Source organism: Mus caroli, chromosome 3 (genome assembly GCF_900094665.2).
Source record: "Mus caroli chromosome 3, CAROLI_EIJ_v1.1, whole genome shotgun sequence".
Taxonomy (NCBI): Eukaryota; Metazoa; Chordata; class Mammalia; order Rodentia; family Muridae; genus Mus; species Mus caroli.
The window spans coordinates 103093230-103115250 of NC_034572.1; the positions used below are offsets into that span (position 1 = coordinate 103093230).

The 22021-nt window shown below is 43.4% G+C and overlaps 1 protein-coding gene across 4 annotated transcripts; it reads right to left on the reverse strand.

Annotated features, from left to right (window-relative positions):
* Nucleotides 1-10725: 10725 nt before the first annotated feature.
* Nucleotides 10726-19739, reverse strand: Prpf38b (pre-mRNA processing factor 38B). Of its 4 annotated transcripts, none has more exons than XM_029475275.1 (8): nt 19177-19739; nt 18359-18411; nt 16319-16387; nt 15898-16049; nt 15753-15813; nt 13911-13981; nt 13107-13330; nt 10726-12666 (listed from the first exon to the last, which is right to left on the reverse strand). In XM_029475275.1, the coding sequence occupies exons 7-8, from the start codon at nt 13295-13297 to the stop codon at nt 11817-11819; spliced, it is 1041 nt and encodes a 346-aa protein (XP_029331135.1). In that variant the 5' UTR covers nt 13298-13330; nt 13911-13981; nt 15753-15813; nt 15898-16049; nt 16319-16387; nt 18359-18411; nt 19177-19739; the 3' UTR covers nt 10726-11816. The 4 variants fall into 4 exon arrangements, with proteins under 4 accessions (XP_029331135.1, XP_029331136.1, XP_029331134.1 ...); XM_029475276.1 differs by having other exon boundaries at nt 16309-16387; XM_029475274.1 differs by lacking the exon at nt 18359-18411.
* Nucleotides 19740-22021: the final 2282 nt, after the last annotated feature.

Below are 22021 nucleotides of genomic sequence, written 5' to 3' on the forward strand. Positions count from 1 at the left end.
CTGTTACCTGGCAACAGCCAGGTGTGCCTGACTCACTATAAAAGGGCTGCTTGCCTCCTCCTCTCTCTCTTGCTCTCTCCTGCTCTCACCTCTCTTCCCGTTCCCCTCCCCCCTCTTTCCATATGCTCATGGTTGGCCTCTACTCCTCTTCTCTCTCTCCCTCTCTGCCTTCCTCTTAATTCCCCTTCCCATGTCCTGAATAAATTCTATTCTATACTGTACACACTGCCACCACCACCACCACCACCACCACCAACAACAACAACAACAACAACCACAAAACGGACAAAGGCAACTTAAGGCAGAAAGTGTTTATGTTGGGTCACGGTTCAAAGGTACAGTCCATCATCGTGGGGAGTCCACGGGGAGTTTGAAGCAGTTTGTCACATGGCCACAGCAGGAAGCAGAGAATAATTAAGGTTGGTGCTAGTTGCTTTCTCCTTTGTCCTTCAGTCTAGGACCCCACCTGCGGGATGGTGTTGCTGGACGTTAAGGTGGGCCTTTCCATCTCAGAAAGGCTAATCTGAATAAGCGCTCAGGTGTGTTTGGGAGCTTGTGTTTCAGGTGACTCTTGATCTTGTCAAACTGACAATATTAATTAACACAATCACTTATACCTAAATAAAGCTAATTTTTAAAAAATTAGTTTTGGACTTGCAAACTTGCAAGATGCCTCAGTTGGGTAAAGTTTCTTCTTTCTCTCTCTCTCTCTCTCTCTCTCTCTCACACACACACACACACACACACACTTTTTTTTTTCCTTTTAAAAAAAAAAAGACCAATCTTGCCAGGCATAGTGGTATACTCTCTACTTCTAGTACTTGGGAAATAGAGCCAGGAAGATCAACTATTCAAGGTCAGCTTTGGCTACATAGTGAATTTAAGGTCAACCTGGGGTATGTGTGTATGTGTGTGTGTGTGTGTGTGTGCCTGTTTAATAACAGCCACAGCAAAACTGATTAATGCAGTACATTTATATTTGAAAGCTATTCTTGAGACACAAACCATGTTTGACATGTGTAAATACCTATGGACCATCAGCACCTTTCAGATGATGAGCAAACCCTCTATCCCTCAGAGCTTTGTCCTTCTTTCTTCCTACCCTTCCTGTTTGTAAGCAAAGCCAGCCTAACTTCCCATGCTTCTGCTTCTAAACCTTTCGTGAGCTGACTGCAGTGAATCTAGGTACTTTTGGCCATGTATTCAATAAATATATGTGGAGTACCTGCTACACACCAAGAACTGTTCTACATACCAAGCTACAAATGTTAAGTGAATGGTAGCCCTGCTCTCATTGATCATAAACTCAATTAGTCCAGTGTTGTTAAACATTCTAAGAAACACACACACACACAAGAGTAAGGGACTAGTGGTAAAAGACACACAGAAGAACTCTGTGGAGATAAGGGCTTGGTTAAGCATGTGGGCACTCACTGCCCAGTCACAGGGAGAATCAGTGGCTATCATCGTTGGCAGTCTTTCTCTGACTTGCTGTTAACTGATGGAGATCCTTTATTCAAGGTCACATACCACCGCTTCCATACACATCCAATGACCAATGAAGGATTCATAGTGTCCATTGCCTGAATCCAGGACAGGTCTGGTGAGGGTTTCTGGATGACACACCATGGCACCTCGTAGGGTTGGGGGTATTACAAGAGATACAAACCTAGAAGCTTCCAAGTCTAGAGGTGGGAAGCTCAAACCTTGGGAGCAATGTAAAAGGGCCAGGGTTCTAGGGCTCACTGCTCTACCAGTTTGGGGCATAGCACCACAACATGCTTGCTGTCTCAGGGTACATACTGCATCCTGAATGAGGAAACCCTATTCTTCCATTGGACTTTTTGTTCAAAAGTACTTTTTCTGCATCTTTGACAGGTGTTACTTCTGGTATTTCTTTTTTGTTGTTGTTGGTTTTTGTTTGTTTGTTTTTTGTTTTTTTTTTTTTGAGACAGGGTTTCTCTGTGTAGCCCTGGCTGTCCTGGAACTCACTCTGTAGACCAGTCTGGCCTCAAACTCAGAAATTTGCCTGCCTCTGCCTCCTGAGTGCTGGGATTAAAGGCATGCGCCACTACGCCCGGCACTTCTGGTATTTCTTAAATAATTTAATTTTATGTACATTGGTATTCTGCCTGCATGTATGTCTGTGTGAGTGTGTCAGATCCCCTGGAACTGGAATTACAGACAGTTGTAAGCTGTCATCTGGGTGCTGGGAACTGAACCCAGGTCCTTTACCCAGGACAGCCAGTGCTCTTACCTGTTGAGCCGTCTCTCCAGATGGGTTAATACTGATTTTCTGCTTAGTCCTAGATCCTAGTCACCGTCGTTGTCTTTTCTTGCCTTCTTCAGTCACTTATGTACAGACTCAGAGTATGCTGAGAGGTGTATTTAATTTGCATCTGGGTATCAATTGACAACTAGGAAGAGACGTGATAGACAAGCCATGAGCAAGGTCGTGAAGATGTTTACAAGGAAGTGATTTATGACATTGGGCAGCGGAGACCAAGATGGGTAAAGAAGTGAGGATTGCACTCATTCACTGCAATGAAGGCTATGATGGGGCTGCATCAGCGGTAAAAGCTGCCGTGGGCAATAGGCTGGAAGACCCAGGGAGTCAAACAATTGTTAACTGGGATATTAGAGGGAAAAGTAGGAAATACAGATGTTGGTGGTCAGCCAAAGGACTCTGAGTCAACACATCGGAGAAAATGGCTCACACTAGCATTTATCGTGCTTGCTTTATAAAAACTAAGTTGTGGAAACAACCTGGGTGTCCAAAAACCAAGGACTGGATGAAGAAAGCATATAGACCATGGTATTCCTTTTTAGCCATAAAGAAAAATTAAGTGATAGGCTTTCAGGCAATGAATCAACTGGACATAGCCACAGTAAGTTAATCAAGCCAGCCTCAGAGAGACAGATATCTTATTTTCCCCTCATGTTTGGTTCCTATGTTTTGCATAGAATTTTAAGCCTGGGCGTATGTTTGTTGTGAAAGAAGAAGTGAAACTGTATAATGGAACAAAGGAGAGTCACAGGAGATGGGAGGAGCAGAACAAGGAAGGGCCCAGGCGTGTGGGGTTGGAGTGGGGGAAGGGGATCAACGTGCAATAAGTATTTGTAGGAAACATTCAAAAAGAAGTTGGTGGCTAGGGAACTGATTGTCTAAATGGGGGTGATGGGACAATTTTGGCTGTTGATGAACAGTTCTGTGATGAAGCAGCAGAATAACTGAGGTCAGGTGGAGGGGAAGATGGTAGTGGAGATCAAAGGGTCAAAAAAATAGGGTGGTCTCAGTATTGGATAGATTGTTCTATAGATATGGAAGCCATTAAGTTAGAGCAGCAGGGTGGGGTGTAATTCGGTGGCAGAGTGCTAGCACCCCAAGAATTGTTTGGGGTTTGGCAGTATCTAAGTGTAATCCTAGCACTTAGGAGGTAGAGAATCACCTCCAAATTCAGGGGCTAAACTGGCCTACATGTCGAGTTCTGCAAGATCCTATCCCAAACAAACAAAACCGAAAAGCCAAAGGCAGCCAGATGTTGCGGTTCAGACCTGGATCTCAGCACTTAGAAAGCAGACACAAGAAGATGTTGTGTTTTGGATGGACATTGTCTCCCCAAAAGATGTATTTATGGCAGGAACAGGGAGGAAGAGGCATGTGGTTACCATGAAAAAATGTCTGAGATAATAAACTTTAAAAAGAGGAAAGATTTATTTTGGCTAGTGCTTTCAGAGCATTGAGCCCGTGGTCTCTTTGTCCCATTGCCTTTGAGCCTGTCGACAGAACATTATGGTAGACAGGGCATGTGGAGTAAAGCCATTCACCACAGGGCAGACGAGAAGCAAAGAGAACAACTGGAATAGATGCAAGCTCTGAATCCCTGTTTCAAACATCAAAACCAAACAAGACAAACAAAAGAGATCAAAGTGACCGCAAGATCGCTGCTGAAATTTATTAAGTACTTGTTAAAACCGCAGGGCAGAACTCCCGAGGTCAATGGGTGAGAAGGATAATTGAAGAACACCAGTTTTAAAGGAAGTAAGGCAGGAAAGAGGTTTAGGACAGAGGGAGAAACAGTGGCTTGGAAAACAATGATTGAAGAAATGAGGAAGAACTAGAGACATCTAAGGAGTGCTGAGAGTGGGCAAATTGTTTTGCTCAGGGAAGAGCCTCCCAATCCAAAACAGTCACCCCTGAAATCATGTCCATAGAAGCTACATTACACACACTGAGGAGGTTGTAGTTATATATTTTGGAATACATGTTACAACAGCAAATAAGAAATGAGGCCATGAATTTTACAGAGATTAAAGATGATTCAGGAAACTTTGACAAGAGTCATGGAAAGGGTGAAAAAATAAAAATGTATCATTAAAAATAATGAGTTGGAGGGGGGAGGGGGGAGCTGGAGAGATGGCTCAGCAGTCAAGAGCACTGTTTTTCCAGAGGTCCTGAGTTCTATTCCCAGCAACCACATGGTTGTCTCACAACCATCTGTAATGGGATCTGATGCTCTCTTCTGTTGTGTTTGAAGATATTGACAGTGTACTCACATATAATGTAACCAAATCTTGATGGAAAAAAAAAAGACTTAGGGGGGCCAGAGAGATGGCTTAGTGGTTAAGAGGACTGACTGTTCTTCCAGAGGTCCTGAGTTCAGTTCCCAGAAACCACATGGTGGCTCACAACCATCTGTAATGGGACCCGATGCACTCTTCTTGTGTGTGTCTGAAGACAGGTACATTGTACTCATTCATACACAGAAAATAAATTTTTAAAAATGACTTAGGGAAGATAATTATGACATTAGCATCTATTTCTGACAACTTCTGAGTTGTCAACATAGGCGATGAACATTATTGCTGAGAAACAAAGGCATATATCAATTATTTTTACAAATATACATTATAGCTTTGATTACAAAAATTATCAGTTGTTTGAATCCTAGTTTCAGGAATGTAACTCTACAATGTAGAGAGTACACAAATTTAGATACTAAGGGAACAGGGCCAGCCACAAGAGTGAGTCTATTCGGCTAGGGGTATGGCTCAGTTAATAGAGTGCTTGCCTAGCCTGTTCAGCCTGCAGCGCTGCAGAAAACTCGGGGTGGGGTTGGGGGTGTCAGAAGAGGAAGGCATGAATCAGAAATTCAAGGTCATTATTAACTATTTGGAGAGTTCAAGGCTACAGAGATCTTGTCTCAAAACCAACAATAATTATAGCAAAACAGCAACAAAAGTGCATATTAAACACGATTAGTGTGCTCCAGGGTAACACTAGAAATGCCAAAAGTAAACAGTTGAAGATTTAACTCAGTGGTAGCAAGGGTTGAGGTCCTGAGTGTGATAACACCCAGAAGCAACACCAACATCAGGAGAGTATCTGGATATAAGCATCTGAAATGAAAGATTAGAACTTAGGCGGCATATTAAGTTTGGCTTTTCCCCTCCATTATCTCTCTACCTGTAGATTAATGCGGCTTTCAGACAATTTGTCAGTCAATGTTGGTCAATGCAGAAACTCATAACTTACTACTCAAAGTGCAGAGAAAATCAGTACATGAAAAGTGCTCGGCCACAAATGGGACATCTTTATTACACACCCCGTCCCTAAGCTCAGAGAATATCATTTAAGAGTGGGCAGAAGGGCCAAGAAGTGGGAGTGGGTGGGTAGGGGAGCAGGGCGGGGGGGGGGGGGGGGGGAGAAGAGTATAGGGGACTTTTGGGATAGCATTTGAAATGTAAATGAAGAAAGTATCTAATAAAAAATTGAAAAAAAAAGAGTGGGCAGGAAAATTGTAAGCATGAAAGATTAGGTTGGAGACTTGGTGGCTTCGGGGCATGAAGGGACCGTAGTACCCCTGAGCTCGGGGCATGACGGTACCATAGTACCCCTGAGCTCTCAGAGCTGTGCTCATCTGCACAGCCTGAACAAGACCAAGCCAGGCAGCACTCCAGCATGCAGATGGAGGGGGCATGAACCCCACCCCCAACTCAGAAGTTTGGAAGTGGGAGAGACACTTTTAAGGGTGTGGTATCTGCTAGACTGACCATAGTCTGGTGAATGACCCCATATCCAGAAGTTGATAGATTTTTTTTTTTTTTTTTTAAAGGAGCCAAGTAGTGGTGGCCCATACCTTTAATCACTCAGAAGGCAGAGGTAAGACCTCAGGGTTTGAGGCTAGACAGGTCTACAGAGCGAGAGTTTCAGGACAGCCAGGACTACACTAAGAAACTCTTGTCTCTAAATAAATTAATGGAAAAAAGGAGAAAAAAGAGGAATTTGGGTTAAGGAGGTGGATGTGAATCTGGGAATTAAGCAAAGGAGTGCTGGGTGAAATGATAAAATTACATTATATAAAACGCTTGTAATTTTTAGTAGAAGAAATTGTTTTCTTACTTGGTGCACATCTCTAGCTGTGAGAGGTAGGCTCGGAGTCTCCAGAAATGTGATTTCATTCCAGTCTCCAGTTACCGTGTCTGCCATCCCTAAAATGAGGTCCTCTTGATCACAGCCAAGTTTTAGATCAGTCGTCAGATGCCAGAGAAAGTGTTTGTTGGTTTTTCAAGACAAGGTTTCTCTGTGTAGCTCTGGCTGTCTCGGAACTAACCTGATAGATCAGGCTAGCCCTGGAGCTTGAGATCCACCTACCTCTGCCTACTGAATGCTGGAATTAAAGGTGTGCTCACCCCCCATTTAGAGAAACTTCCTAAAGCTACCTCTGGCTACTTCCATTCCCTTGGTTATACTTTGGGCACATCATTTCATGCAGTTGGTAAGAAGTTGAGAGACATTTGCAGAGAGGGAGAGGGAGAATGGAGGGAAATGGAGGGGAGAGAGGGGGGCAAGAGATGTGATTGTAACTAATCTTTTGGTTAGGAGGGACAAAGGCAGCAAATTAAAGAAGAGACTCCACTTCTGAATATGAGTGTGACGGCAGGGTCAAGAGTTCAAAAAGCCACAGTGGGACACTCGGGGATATAAGAACCATTTGGGAGAGCAGGCAGGGGTGGTGCACGCATTTACTCCCAGCACCCTGGAGAGACAGAGGCAGGTGAGCGCAAGACTAGCTTGATCTATGTAGCAAGCTCCAAGCCAGGACTACATAGTGAGACCCTGTCTCAAAAACAAGTAAACCACAAAAGCGACCAAGCAAAGATACAGCTCAGTAGTAGAGTAGCTGCTTAGCACACACAATGACCTGGGTCTGTCCCCAGGACACACATACACAAACTGTTTACAGGGATGGAATATGACGCAGGCTCAGGAAACAGTAAGAAACTTAGGTTTTCAGTGGCCCCAAGTCTCACTCTTGCCCTCCAGCAGTCCCTTGTGCCCACAGACAGAGCATGTCGAAAGAAAAGGAATGGCACCATAAACCTTTTTGGTTTGTTGGTTACATCACGAAAGTGACATTTTTTTGGACTGGTGCTGAGGCCAGGGAGAATTTCAAAGTAAGGAAAGGCTGGGCAGAACCTCCCTGGTGAAAACAGTAAAGAAAGCAGAGACGGCTCCTGGTTCCAAGGAAGAGAAACTCAGACTTTTCTAGGGAAAGCAATGACAAGAATATTCATTGCCCAAATTCAAACAAAACCAAACCCAGACAGCCTCAGACAGACAGGAAACAAGCGCAAGGTCCCATGACTTAGGTCCTGAGAGGTCTCTCACATGCCCACCCTGACAAGTGTGAGTCTGGTCCATTCTGTTTTTTGTCACTGCTGGGGATTCGACCTAGGACCTTGCAAATGCCAGGCCAGCACTACATCACTGAAGGACACCGGTCAAACTTTAAAAAGTTGTCCTTAGTCAAGACACTTGTAGGGAGTGAGTCTAATTCACTTGCATAATTATTAACGAAGTGCGCACGAACACTTCCTTATACTACTACTGTATCAAAGGCTACCCATCAAGCAGTGTGAAGAGCTGGCATCAATATGGCCAGTACTGTCATAATATACTAACTCTGGGTCCTGACAGGTCACAGAAAACACACTTCTGACACGGTTTGATGCAGAGAATGATTAGCCAGTACGGAGAGCATTAGTTACTAAGAATAAGGAGATCTACAGAATACAGAAATGATAGGGAAGCCATGCTACCTTTAGGGATAAGGAAGAGATCCCAAAGGGGGAAAAAAATTGGGACCCAAGTTAGATTGACTCACTGTTGGGGAGGATACAGCTGTGGCAATGTTTGCTGAGACATAAAGGCAGGAGCTGGAGAATGGTTGTCAAAAAGAGCTAGGCCACAGGATCCTAGAGCCAAGAAGGGGAAACGGGCACAAGCTCCCATCCTGAACCAAGAAGCAATATCAATCAACCACTTGCACACAAAAAAGGTCCTCCAGTCGGTCTCACTGGGTATATAAACCACATTTAAGGGTAGACTCCCAAGCCTAGCAGCAGTTGGCCAACACAAAACTCAATGGCATTGTCTCATTTTCTTTGTGCATTAAAAAACAAAACAAAACACCTTTCTGGCCTTTTGCTTATAAAGTATTGCTTAGAGTTGTTTTTATGTTTTTCCCTTGCCTATCTAAAAAGGCATGAATTTGGATGGGTAGGGAGTTTCTGGGAGATGGGGGAGAGGAATTTGTGATCAAGGTATATTGTATGAATTTCCAATGTAAAAAAACATGCACATTGCAAAATAGCTAAGACTTTATGTTTTAGAAGAAACTGACTTGCTCCTTTCAATATATTAAAACATCACACTAGATTTGCCACCCCCAACCCCCAAAAGTCCTTAGGTCACAGTCCACTGGAAACCTGTAGGAAAAGTGTGTGCATGAGCAAGCCTTGCTGAAGGTTCCAATGGAATTGCTGGCAAGTCTGCTTACTTTCTTGAGATGCCACTGAGCTTCAATGGCTGAGTGCCACCAGGCGCCTTTAAGCTATGCGTCTGAACAGGGCAGTTGAATAGGAACTAGGTCTCCTTTCATGCAGCACTCTCTGTTGACAAAGCAATGTGTGGAATCGCCAGTTCCAGATCACACTCTTTTTTTTTTCCCAGATCACACTCTTGAAGGGTAGATTTGGAGCCAACACAGAAACAGGTGTCCGCAAATGAGCAGTGGTTCCCATACACAGCTTGGCAAAACTTGGCACAAAAGGGGATGAGGGTGGCCAGATAAGAGTGTTTGGGTAAAATGTTTAGAATAGTAGTAAGACTGGCTGCCTTGCTGGTTATCTAGGTCACTGGCAACATCAGAGTCTAAGAGGGCACAAGGGCAGAACTTTTTTTCAAAGGTTATGTATGAGTGCTCTATGTGCATGTCCACCTGTGTGCCAGAAGAGGGCAGCAGATCTTACTATAGACAGCTGTGAGCCACCATGTGGTGGCTGGGAACTGAACTCAGGACTGGAAGAGCACTCAGTGCTCTTAACTGATGAACCATCCATCTCGCCAGCCCTAACAGGCCTTCTTTTGCATTTGCTCAGCAAGCAACATTTACTTTCATGCGTTGTTTCGTGTCAGAGGTGAGCACGAAGGGTCTGCACAAAGTTCAGGAGCTGAAGGCATGTTGCTTCCTGAGTCTGGTTCTCAGCGCCATGTCAGCTCTAAGTCCAGCCCTGGGGGACCAATGCCTCTGGTCTCAGGTTAGAAGAACCTGCACGTACCACAAGAAAAACAAATCATATGGATTGAAGGGCTATAGATACTTGAAGATCAATAGCACTATCAATTCCCTTAGGAATTTATGCCTGCCTCTGCCTTTCCAGGATTAAAGGCATGCACTCTTACGCCCAGATCTCTACTTTACTAAAAAAAGCATTCCTTAGTGTCTAAGAAATGACCAATGAATCTCGTCAGCCACAGGAAGCCACTCTCTATAGTCTGCCTACGCTACTGAACACTTCCAATGTAGTAATAGTATGCTCAAAGGCTGAGAACATGGCTCAGAGAACATCTGCCTATCATGTAGCCAGGGTTAGATACTTTAAGGGGGAAAAAAATCAACTGAACATAAAACTGAGTTATTAATTACACTTAATAGTTTTCCAATTTCCTTAAAATTCTGTTTTAGTATGTGACAGCAACAGTATAGGTATGCCCAGAGGACACCATGCAGGCCCCTGTTCACTATGTGGATTCTAAAAGTCAAGACTTGGCAGCACCCACTTAACTACCTTGCTGAACCTACATCTGTAACTACTAGTTCTAACACACTAGTTGCTCAATTTGAAATATGACTAGATTTTTAAAAGTACAGCATTTCACTTAGAGATCTTTCTTAGAAGTGGTACGAATGTCCCCTGTGGGCTCTTCAATGAAATGCCTGATTGGTCAACACAAACCCTAAACCATAATGCTAATACCAATACCTAACCACTTATCAGCTTTGATGTGGACAGACGAGCCCCTGCAACAAAAACAAAACAACAAAACCACCCTACCTTCCCCTAAAAGGGAAGCTGCTATTAAGATTCTAGTAAGTACCAGCATAGTGTGTCTCCTTCCAGCCTACAAGGATTTAAGAGACTGTTTCCAGGGGTACATGTGTACACCATGAGATAGTATTGTCGCCAGCCTTCTCCTCCTAGCCCAGGGGTGAACTCAGGTCTGGCTGGATGGGAAGCACCTTTACAGGCTGAGCAATGTGTTCTTTTTAAATAGTCACTTTTGCTCAAGATCTCCTCTACAGAAAACTGCTGACATTTTATCAGTTCCCACAATTTTCTTTAAATGTTAACAAATGGGGGGGAAACCAACACCCAGGATAAAGGATTTAATCCAGTATTTATTCCACACTCATGATGGTTTTCTGAAATCAGAATACAAGTCATAAGAACAATCTATCAAATAATTTGCTGATAGTCTTAAATAACGCAGCACTGCATTACTGGTAATATTTCTGTCCTAGATTAAGTTTAAAAACTCAAACAGCAATCTTCATTATCAATAAAAAAAGTTTTAAATTCTTAAAAAAGGATACTATATCAAGCTGTTTCATAATTTAAGTATTCTCCATTTATAAAATGCTTTGGAAGCTTAGGCTTGACTGCTTCTCTGCTCCTGTGCCCCGCCCTCTCCCAATCACTCCTTAGTATAGGGTTGCTACAATGCCAGGCTTACACACTTTAATATAGTACTTTTAAAGTCTGAGAAAGAATTCAAGAGGGAGGGGGAAGCACATTGTAAAAAGGAAAGTAGTAAATTTTAGGCATACTAACAGTGTCCCTTTGAGGTAGAATGCTAAAAGGACTTCTGATCCAATCACAGCCTAATTTAAACCTCTTAAAAATTCTCTCGAACATTAACTGTGGAGAATAACAACATATTAACAAGAGCTTCCAAGGTAATATACAGTGGACAAGAATGTTAACCCTCCAACTGTTGCCTTCATGTATACTGAAAAACACATAATTCTCCTAAACAAACATCCAAGATCCATTCCCAAAGTCTTTAGCATTCTATTATGAAAAGCACAGCCATGCTAACTTCAGTACACAACCATAATCTCACACCTACAAAATAAAAATAGAATTAGTGGCAGTTTATTGCCTTATACAAATTTAACCAACATGGCAACCATGCCAAAGGAATTAAAACATTTTCCAGGACGTATGTACAGACTGTACATTTTAAAAACAAACAAAAATGCAAGAACATTCTGTGCATCATGTGTCAACTCAAAGGGGTGAAAACATCAATGCGTAATGGGATTACAAAGGCACTTCCCTACACAAAAGAAAACACAGCCTACGGGGAGCTCAGAGTGCATAACTACTGCACAATCTCAACTTGGGGGGAAAAAGCAGAATTTAATCAACATTTATAGGATTCAATGTGATCCAATTTTACAAAATCTTCACACAGTCTCATCTTTGTTTTTATGTTCTTTTTCTTGGCTCTCTGGCTCTCCACTCTGGCTGCTCTGATGATCCTGTCTGTCTGACTGGTCCTTGCTATCATTATGCTCTCTCTTGTGGGAACGGTCTTGGCTCCTGCTGCGCTTTCTAGACTTCTCTCTGCTAGGGCTGTGTTCTCGTTTTCTCTTTTCAACACTGCCAGTTCTTCCTTGACTGCCACTTCTGCTTCTTTTATTCACCTTCTCCTTGCTTTCGTTTTTATGTTTGCTTGACTTGTCCTTGCTTCTGCTCCTGCTCCGCTTCCCTGTGTTTCTGCTCCTGCTCCTACTCCTGTGTTTCCTCTCTCTGCTCCTACTTCTGCTGTGTTTTTTCTTGGACTCTTTTTTGTCATCTCTGTGTCGTCTGTCCTCCTTGTCTTCTTTGTGCTTCTTCTCTTCTCCATCACCCCTACTTCTCTGCTCCTTGGAGCGCTCTCTTGATCTCTCCCTGTCCCTTTCTCGGTCACTGCCTCTCTCCTTGTCATAATCTCGGTCTCGTCTTCGACCCCTCTCATTTTCTTTCTCTCTTTCCCGATCCCTGTCTCTTCTATCCCCTTTCCTATCACGACTGCGACTGCGACTTCTGTGTCTCTCCCGACTGCGGCTTCGCCTGCGATCTAAGCCCCGATCAATGCTTCGGGATCTTCGCCTTTCTTTCTCTCTCTCTTTGGCTTCCCGCTCTAGTCGTTGGCGTTCTTTCTCTCTCTCTAATTCTCTGTCAAAACTAGAAGATCCATGGCCCTCCCGGTGATGACTCCTGCTTCTTGATCTTCTTGGAGACCTCCGTGGGCTCAGTGATCTTCTTGGAGATCTAAGAAAAAGGGAAAGGAAGAAACTGTAAGAAAGCAAACACTGGAAGGGCCGGGATACCTGCAGCTCAATGGAACACTTACATGGGATGTCCTTAGAACAAACACTGGGGCTGATATTCAACCACAAATACTCCCTAGCACATAAACCAACCAAATATACTGCAAACATTTCATCAGCTTACTACACACATCAAATATAATGATTAACCTTTGGATGGTACGGCCTGTGGTAGAGTGCTTGCCTGGCATGTATGTGTACAATAATGTAACTGCTCTCATTATTGGATGGTACGGCCTGTGGTGGAGTGCTTGCCTGGCATGTATGTGTACAATAATGTAACTGCTCTCATTATTTTAGGGGGAATGACAAATTAAAGGAAAAACCACATGTTCCTAAGAACTTTGTATAGGTAAATTAAAATTAATAGCTGGTCATTACCTGGATCGCCGTCTCTCAACATGTCTGTCTATCTCCTCAATGCCTTCCTTTCCGTCTTTCTTGATTTTCCTAGGTCGAGTTTTAATCTGCTGATCAATATTCTTCTGAACTGGAACTGGAATTCTTGGAAACAAAGTAGAAAACCACTCCAATTTTGTGAGAAAAGAACGAAGCATCTCTCCAATGGTCATGACACAGCCTCCACCAGCTTTGACATCTAGGTCCTATGAAACATAAGAGATACCCTACCGGTTAAGAAAAAAGACACATCAACATATACATGAACACTTTAAAAAATTTTTTTATACCATCTTTGGAATCAACTATAAAAAACTAACAGAAAAACTTCAATTTGTGTATCCTAATCTGGAAATGAATGAAGACTATATTTAGGCTAATTATATACATGCAGGTGAAAAAGAACCCTGCAGCCTCTTGGGCATAAAGGGACCTGACTTACTCATTAACCAAAAATCTGGAAAATCCCCTTATCTCACTAAAGTACGTGGAACCAGTGGGTTAACACGACATTTCACATACCTGCACTTGAGGACACGTTTGCACACGTACCTAGTGCCGAAACCTAGCTACGTAGGGGCTACTTTCTGAGACTTCCTATCTAAAGGTTATCTCTTAACAGCTGCAATACAAAATGAAGCCCTGCTAAAACTGGAAGCAATAGCAAACCAACTGCCATGAAGCAGTGAGGTTTCTAATTTAAAGTTATGTACAAAATAAATAAATGAACAAAGAATTGGAAACGCATAATCCATGATGACCATTGTCTCTGAAAAGGGTCATTACCGCATGAAGGCCTTCTTGCTATGCCCTCTCACAGCTCAGGACATGTTAGTCAGCTATTGTCAGTCCCAAACCTATAGTGCAAGCACACAAGGAAAGTGAGATTTGTTATCTACACAGGAAAACAAGAGCTAAAGGTAAAACTGCTTGCACTCACACACATTTAAGTGTTCAGATATACAGTATTTCCAAATATAATCGCTGCAGATATCTAAAGAAGAAAACATACGTTAGCTCAAATAGAGGACCTCAGGCTTGTAAACACAGTAAAGAACAGATAAATTAGAAGCATTCAGAAACCTAAGAACAATTTTTAAAAGTGACATGCCTTTTGAAGTGCTTTAATCTTTCTTTTGAAAAAAGACATGTAACTAGGAGAAAAGTTTAACAATTATGATTTTACCTCAAACACTTCTTGGATCTTTTGAATTAATAAACAGCTTGGTAAACAGGCCAAAACAGGACAGGGAAATTTTTAACAACCATCTCTGGGCTTGTTTGTAACCCTAGCACTAGGGAACTGAGACAGGGGATCAGTAGTAGAGGCCTTGATTCTCAGCTAGTCTGAGGCCAGCCTGAGTTACACAAGACCTTGTCTCAAAATGGTTCTCCTCTATGTCTACAGAGTGAGTTTTTTTTTTTAAAGGTGGGCATATAATAAAAATGAAATTTTTATTAGATGGATATATTCATCAACAACAAAAAAGATTTTTTTTTGAGACATGGTCTCATTATATAACTCTGGGTGGCCTGGAATTTACTACATAGACCAGTTTGGTCCAGAACTCAGCAATCCATCTGCCTCTGCTTCCTAGGTGCTGGGATTAAAGGTGTGCCATATTAAGGACCAAATTTTTGTTTGCACTCACAGAAGCAGTTTAATTCTACAAACTCTGAATTACAAATTAGTGGTAAAAGTGGATGCAAGGACAATAAAGCTCACAATTGAGTATGCGTTGATCCTCTAATCTTCACTAAGTAAATTAATATGGGTAGAATTTGAATATGACTCTAATCTTCGCTCATCTTGTCTTAAGGCTTGAGACAGTGACTAGATTAGCCAAAAAAACCTCAAGTACTAATTTTAGGAAAAGAACTGTGTTTTTCCAAGGTGTTGGAATCAAGCCCAGAGCTATGGGTACGGGACTATGAGGTTGAGTTTTACAATGTTAAGCCTGGTCTTTAAAACACTGTGCTGTATAGTGGCTGAGAAAGCTAGAAGGAGGCAGGCATAGTGGTAAAGCCTGTGTGTAATCCTAGCTACTCGGGAGGCTGAGGTAGGAAGATTACAGGTTTGAGACTGACCCACGTAACACTGAGTGTCAGGCTCAAAAGAAAAATGGAAAAGAATTATTATTTTCTTACTTGGACAGGTGTAATTGTCAGGCTATTGAAGCTAGTCTCACTCTTTCTAAGCCTATACTTACACGCAAATATAAATACTGCTGTTTGAAAAAGGTCATAGTAAAGCCAAGAAAGCGTTCGGAGATTTAAAATGCCTACAGTTACAGTAGTGCATGTTGCCTGTCATGTCTAGCCCCTCCCTCAGAAAGCAACTATCAGCCGTAGGAGCTAAGATCAACACAATACAGAGTTAATTTGGGAGAGAAAAAGTTATCATTGAAGCTATTAAAACATACTAACTCTTAAAGCATATTAAAATAACTTAAAATTTTAACCTAACACAGAAAAGTAATCAAATCTTAGCAAATGAATAATAATCTCCAAAGTACAACTGTACAGAAACAAATGTACAGAAATTCTGAAGATATTAAACTTCCAAAAAATAAAAGGGCAAGAGCAGAGTAATCAGAAGAAAGGCGATGATTACCCTTGCTGACATACCTCCTCATCATCAAGGAAGGACTCAAACCAGTCCCACAGGTCTGTAGGGGGTTGGGTATACCTACAATTATAACAAGAAATCTACTGAGTTTATGTGAACTAAAATACAGTATTTATTTAAATATGTAGATAAACACACACATACCTTATATACATAAATCCAAGGGCTCTGATATATGGAGAGTCTGTATGTGTTATGAGACCCATCACTTGCTTTCGAGTTAACTTCAGGGTAAATAATTTGTATAGAAGGCAAAATGCTGTAGAAACAATGCCTCCTGTTCCAACACCTCGAACCTTTAAAGGGAAACAGTTAATAACAAATAAGCAGATACTTAATACCCATTGATGGATGCTGTTATCAACAACCATAATCTACAATTAAAAGGAGGGCATAAAAACTAATGCTTTTCCTAATCTGATTCAATGGAGACCTGACTTTTGCACTTTTGGAAAATTCTAAGATCTGCCAATGAATCGGTATTTGGATATCTACGGACCCTTAGCTCTCCTATAAACTCAGCAGACAGAAAAACTGGAAAAAAAATGCACGTACTTCTACTTACCCCTCCGCACATCCCCGTCTGGCCAGCAGTCTTCCTGCTCCCCTTTTCCCATGGCTCAACATGCGTGACCTGAAAATAAAAAAAAGGAAGACAACAAACGTTCGGACTCCGGAACTACAGGAGGCACAGTTCCTAAGAGCAACTCCGCCAAGTGCCGAGCCACTGTGCGGGCGCCTTCCACCATCATCCTGGACTCACACACTAAGTACAGCATCACTGGGAAAGCTGCTCAGACTCCACACCAACAAAGTTAGAGGAGTCAACAAAACCCTGGCATGCTTTCAAAGCAGACAGGTCACTTTTACAGTAAAGTTAAATACATATTACAAAAAATATGAAGGTTATTTCTAGGGCTCTGCAGGGGCAAGAAGGGCTTATTTAAGGCCTGGGGTAGTGGACGTGAGATGGGGTCTTACTCTGTCGCCCTGGCCAGCCTGGATCTCATTTAGACCAGGCTGGCTTGGACTACAAATCAAACCCACCTTGGGACTTTTTATTTCTCATTTTTCATCTGGATCAATTAATTCCAAGTTAAATATTTTAAAGATTAAAATTACAAGGCTACAAAGATCATTCTTATACTTAATTTTTAGGCAAACTGCAAACCCAGAGTATAAACTGTTAAAAGGTTAAGTGTGAAGTAATTAATATATACCAAATTGAATCAATAACAGTATCATTTTTGTTAAAGGGAGCACCCTATGAAAACAGCATTACCCCCAAATAGCAAAAAGCTTGATACTAGAGATAAGTGGAAAATATTAGACCTGTTTTTGTTTCTTAAATAAACCCTGCTCTTTATTTCTGCCCATACACAGTAATACTTTATACTTTATTTTAAGCAAAACAACCAACCAACCAACCATTTAAATTGAAGCACAACACTGTTTTGCTCACCTTATGGAGTTTTTTTCCTGTTCCCAACAAACAGACTAAGTCACATCCCACCCAGCCCCCAGTGCTGGAGACTGAACCTAGGGTCTCATCTATGTTGGGTAAGTGCTGTACCAACTTACCACTGAACCACAGTTTCTATTCCTTAAAGGGCACCCAAAAGAGGGCATACCATGTAAAACTGGAAGCCTATACATTTCAAAGACTATCTGATCCAAAGAAATTTCCTAGCAAGTTTTCAGTCACATTTCACTTTTAATTACATGTATGTGTGGGTCCCTGGAGCTGAGGGTACGGTGGTTGTTAGCTGCCTGATGTGGATGGTGGAACCTGAACTTAGGTCCCCCGCAAAGGCAAAAAATACTTAGTCCAAGGGGCATCTCCCCGTCCCCCCCATTTTAGTTTTAAAAATGAATTTAAACATACTTTCTAATAGAATACGTTTTTCAGAATACATTTGAAATTAGGTTGAAATATTACTCTCTATTTTAAAACAACCTGTCACAAAGGTACAGGGACCCAAATTTTCAAAGTTAACTGCATCCACAATCATCATTCACCATGCTGCATCCACACTGAAAAGGTCTTACCTTTTAAAAGCTAGTTTTAAAAAACTACTTCATAATATTAGTTACACCTACTTAACAGCTTTTGTAAAAGAATACCAAGAGTATGTGTATATTTTATATATCCAAAGTTAAAAGGTTTGTCTATACAAAGCAATTAGTACCTCAAAAATCTCTCATTAACCTGAACAAGTGGCTGGGAGAAAAGTGGGTAAAATATACAGAATCTCTTTTCGTTAACATCTCCACGTGTGTGTTTAAATGAGAAAAAAAAAGATCTTATTTGGTCTGTCCCAAATTTCTAGAAAAGACAAGAACAATTGGATGTGTTTTACTTTACATGCTCTAGCGAAAATGCTTGAAGACATGAAGACTATTAATACTCATTAAAATATAAATTAACCTCGGAGGCCTGGAAGGTATTTTTTAAACTACCTAATTTGTCGGGAAGTGGAGACTCTAGTTAGTGAGACCAAAATCAATGGCCCAACACCAAACCGGAAAAAATAAACCTAATTAGCCATTCATTTAACCAGGGAAATGCATTTATTGGCGATTGAGCATGATTAATAGTGCATACCTCTACCTGCGACCCTGGGCTGCTCCGAGCCTCGCTGCAAGACTGAGTCAATCCTGCTAACGAAACAAGAACTGAGACAAGAGTGCAGTGAGGAGGCGCCAGGTGAGCTCCCCAGCACAGCCAAGCCAGCACCGACCCTGCCGCAGAAAGAAGCCCAGGGCCCAGATCATTCTAATTATGCCCAACGCACAGGTGGCTGACACCTTCGACTCCTGACTTCCTGCTGGGAAAAATTTCCAGGCCTTCTGTACACCTCTTTTGCCCTGGCACTCCACGCCACCCTCAACCCTCCCGGCCCACCCGACACACTCACTGGCCAATTTCTGTCGGGATTGGAGAGCTTAACGAAGAGCACGAGGCCAACATTGAAGTAATTACTTCAGTAATTCCGCTGGCCCGGGGGGGCAGCGGCAGAAGCACCGAGTTAGTGCTTAGTCGACACAGGTAAAAAGGAGTCATTTTTTTTTAAATGGTGAACTTGGACAGGCTTCTGGTATTACTTTTTCTCCTCTCCCCTAGAGTTCTTGCCCAACAGCTCCCTAGGGATAGGCAGGAGGTTGGGGTAGGTTAAAGATCGATTGTGGCGGGCTCGCCCGGCTATTAAAACAAAACAAAACAAAACCTGAAAAGGAAAAAAAGAGGGCGACCCTAGCCCGACCCGTCCCAAACCAGCCCCAAGCTTCTCTTCTCCCTCCGCCAACTTTCCCCCTCCCCCAAATCCTCGGGTCTCAGGAGGGAGGGAAGGGGGGTGCATCCACGATATCCGACACCCCGCTCTGGCGAACTTACCCCCGACACGCGGCCTAGAGGATGCGTACCTTAAAGTAGATCTCGTCCACCACCTCGTGGTAGGTCTTGAGCTCGTAGAGCTGCACTTTGAAGTAAGGCGACGACAGGATGTTGGTGAGGATCATGGGGTTGAGGTTCATGGTCTTCTCGTTGCCCCACAGCGGCAGCACATTGCCCTGCTTGCCCGACACCGCCGGCTTGGTGGCGCCGCCGCCGCCACACTGCTGCTGCTGCTGGGTCACGGCCGCGGCCGCCTGGTGCTGCGGTTGCGAGTTGCCGGTCAGCGCGGGGCTGTTGTTGGCCATGTTGCCGCGGCAGGAAGGAAGGAGGGCGGGCGGGAGGAGGGAGGCCAAGCTCGATCGCGCTCTTCGGGACAACGGTCCCGGACCTACTCCATGGAAGGCCGTCGGGGCAAGGAGCCCGCCGCGTTGTGCCCCAGCCGAGCGGGGGACTGCAACTGGGACGCCGACACACGGGAGCCCGGGCCCGAGACGGACGCCAAAAACGCAGGCGGGGAGAACTCCGGACGCAAGGCAGAACGGGCAGCAGAGGAGCTCGATCTCTTCCGCCAACTGCCCCTGGGAACAAGATGGCGGGGCCAGCGGAAGTGACGCCACACGCCCGGGCGTTCGAGCTAAGGCCGTGGCCAATCAGAGCCGCCCGTGTGTGCAGGCTATTCCTCTTCCTGGTTGCGCGAGGTCGTTGCGTGTTGGCTCGGCTCCGGTGGTCTCTGTGTCGGGCTGGTGGCTTCCTCCTGGGACTTTGGCCCAGGGGGAAGGGGGTCTGGACACAGTTGCTATGTTTTAGAGTTTGCATCGGTAGCTTGATTTTTCTCGAGGCAGGAGGAGGGTCTCGTGACTCTTGTGTTCTGGACGGATGCGTGACTGCTCCTGCGGAGCGGTCGAGGTCTCATGAGTTAATTTTGTTAAGATTCTCCAGAAAGGACTAGAGTCAGGGAATTGACTCCGATAGAGTCCTTGAGGCTTTCGCAGAGGTAATAGTGTCCTACCGGAAGTCGTAGACGGCCCCAAATTTTTTTTCTCCTAAGATTAGGATAATATTTTAACTGGGTTGTGAGCTTTAAAGAAAGTACTCTCAACTGGGTGTGGTGGCGCCCGCTTTATTTCCAGTGCTGGGGAGGAAGGGGCAGACGGGTCTGTGATTCTGAAGCCAAGTTCCATAGAGATCCAATCTCAAAATAACAAAAAACATAAAATCTGCTACCCTACGTGGAGTGCTTCCATTGACTCAAACCTATCTTTTTTTATTTTTAGTTAGGGCCTCACACTAGCTGAGGCTAGCATGTAGCCCAGGCTGGCCTCAAACTCAAGACAATCTTTACGCCTTAACCTTCGAGATACTGGGATTTTGGGTCCTGAGCTACCACATGTAGTGAGATGATAGTTCTATGGTACTGCTGCACTGGGCTAGGCCTTAGAAAAGGGAGTGAGGAATGGAGATGGAGAAAAGGTGGGAAAGTAATCACGGTGTCTGTTCTCAAAGGTACTGATAACTTAAGATTAATAGTGTTTGAGAGTTAAGAGACTGCTGGAGCTTCTGACCATCATCTACTATTTACCATCTAATAAGCCTGATTTGAGCAGAGAATGGCTTAAGCATAGAAACCAAAATCGGGTTTAGAGATGGAAAATAGTAGAGTTGGCAAGAAGCTGGGAGGTATGCTTTGTGGGGAGTAGTGGCAATAAAATGTCTGTAATGTGTGGATGAAACATTAGGAACTTAATGCTTACCAAGGGTTACCCCACATCCTTATCGTGTGTGTGTGTGTATTTAAATCAGGCTAGGTTGGTTTTGATGGCTACGTCTGAAATGAAATTTACATTCCAGAGACTGAGGCAGAACAATCAAGAGGCCAAGACTAGACTGGGCAATATAATAATCTGACTTAAAAAAAAAATCAGGCTATTGGTGTAGTTTAATGATAGACGAGGTGCCTAGCTAGCATGGGCAACGTTGGTTTAATCCCAACATAAACGTGTTTTCCTGTGCTCATTCATGGACATAAGCATTAGGGGCTGAGGATGTTCTTCAAAGGTAGAGACTTAATTAGCAAGCAAGAGTTTTAGCCCCATCACTGGAAAAAAGAAAAATAGTTCATATGCATAATTTTAAATACGACCTTGACGTCTACTTTGTATTGCTTACATTATTTCTGGCTTCAGTCCATTCTTCAGCAATGGCCAGAATAATTCCATTAGTGCTCCTTTGCTCCTGGATACCATGAGGTGAGCAGCCTGCCATGCAAATCGCCAAACTCCAATGGCGTTTTGTAGCCTATTTAATGTCTGCGTGGGTTGCATACTGTCGTCCTTTCCTGGAAACTTTTGGGTTCGGAAGTTTCCAAGCAGATCTTAGTTTCAGCAGTACATACAGACGAGACTGAAATGGGAAACTGAGCACGGGGAGGGGGGAGGGGTGGGGGGAGTGGGGGGGGGCAGTGAGTAGAAACCAGTTCACCCTGATGCTGACTCCTGTAGATCAGCCCTCAGAGGGAAGTCAGTTCCATATGCAGTCCTGCATAGGAATGGAAAATCAGCATTTTGCAAGTGACAAAGGGCTCCTTGCTGAAGTAGCCAGGTTCTTGTGTCCTACCTCCAAGAATCTGACCAGTGACACGTGGTTGAAATAGAAATAGAATATTAGAAAGGGCAAGCGCTCTCTCTTAATGGGAGTGGACTGGTGAGCTGAGAGAAAGTTCCCAAATTGCTGGGCCATGAGTGACTGTGACACTTTGTAGGACAATTACATACTAGCTGTCATTTTGGGGTTATATATGACTGACTTGTCACACATGCTCCTTTTGCTGTTCCCTTGGTGGGGAGGGGAAGGGATTCCAATCTTTCTTTGCCAACT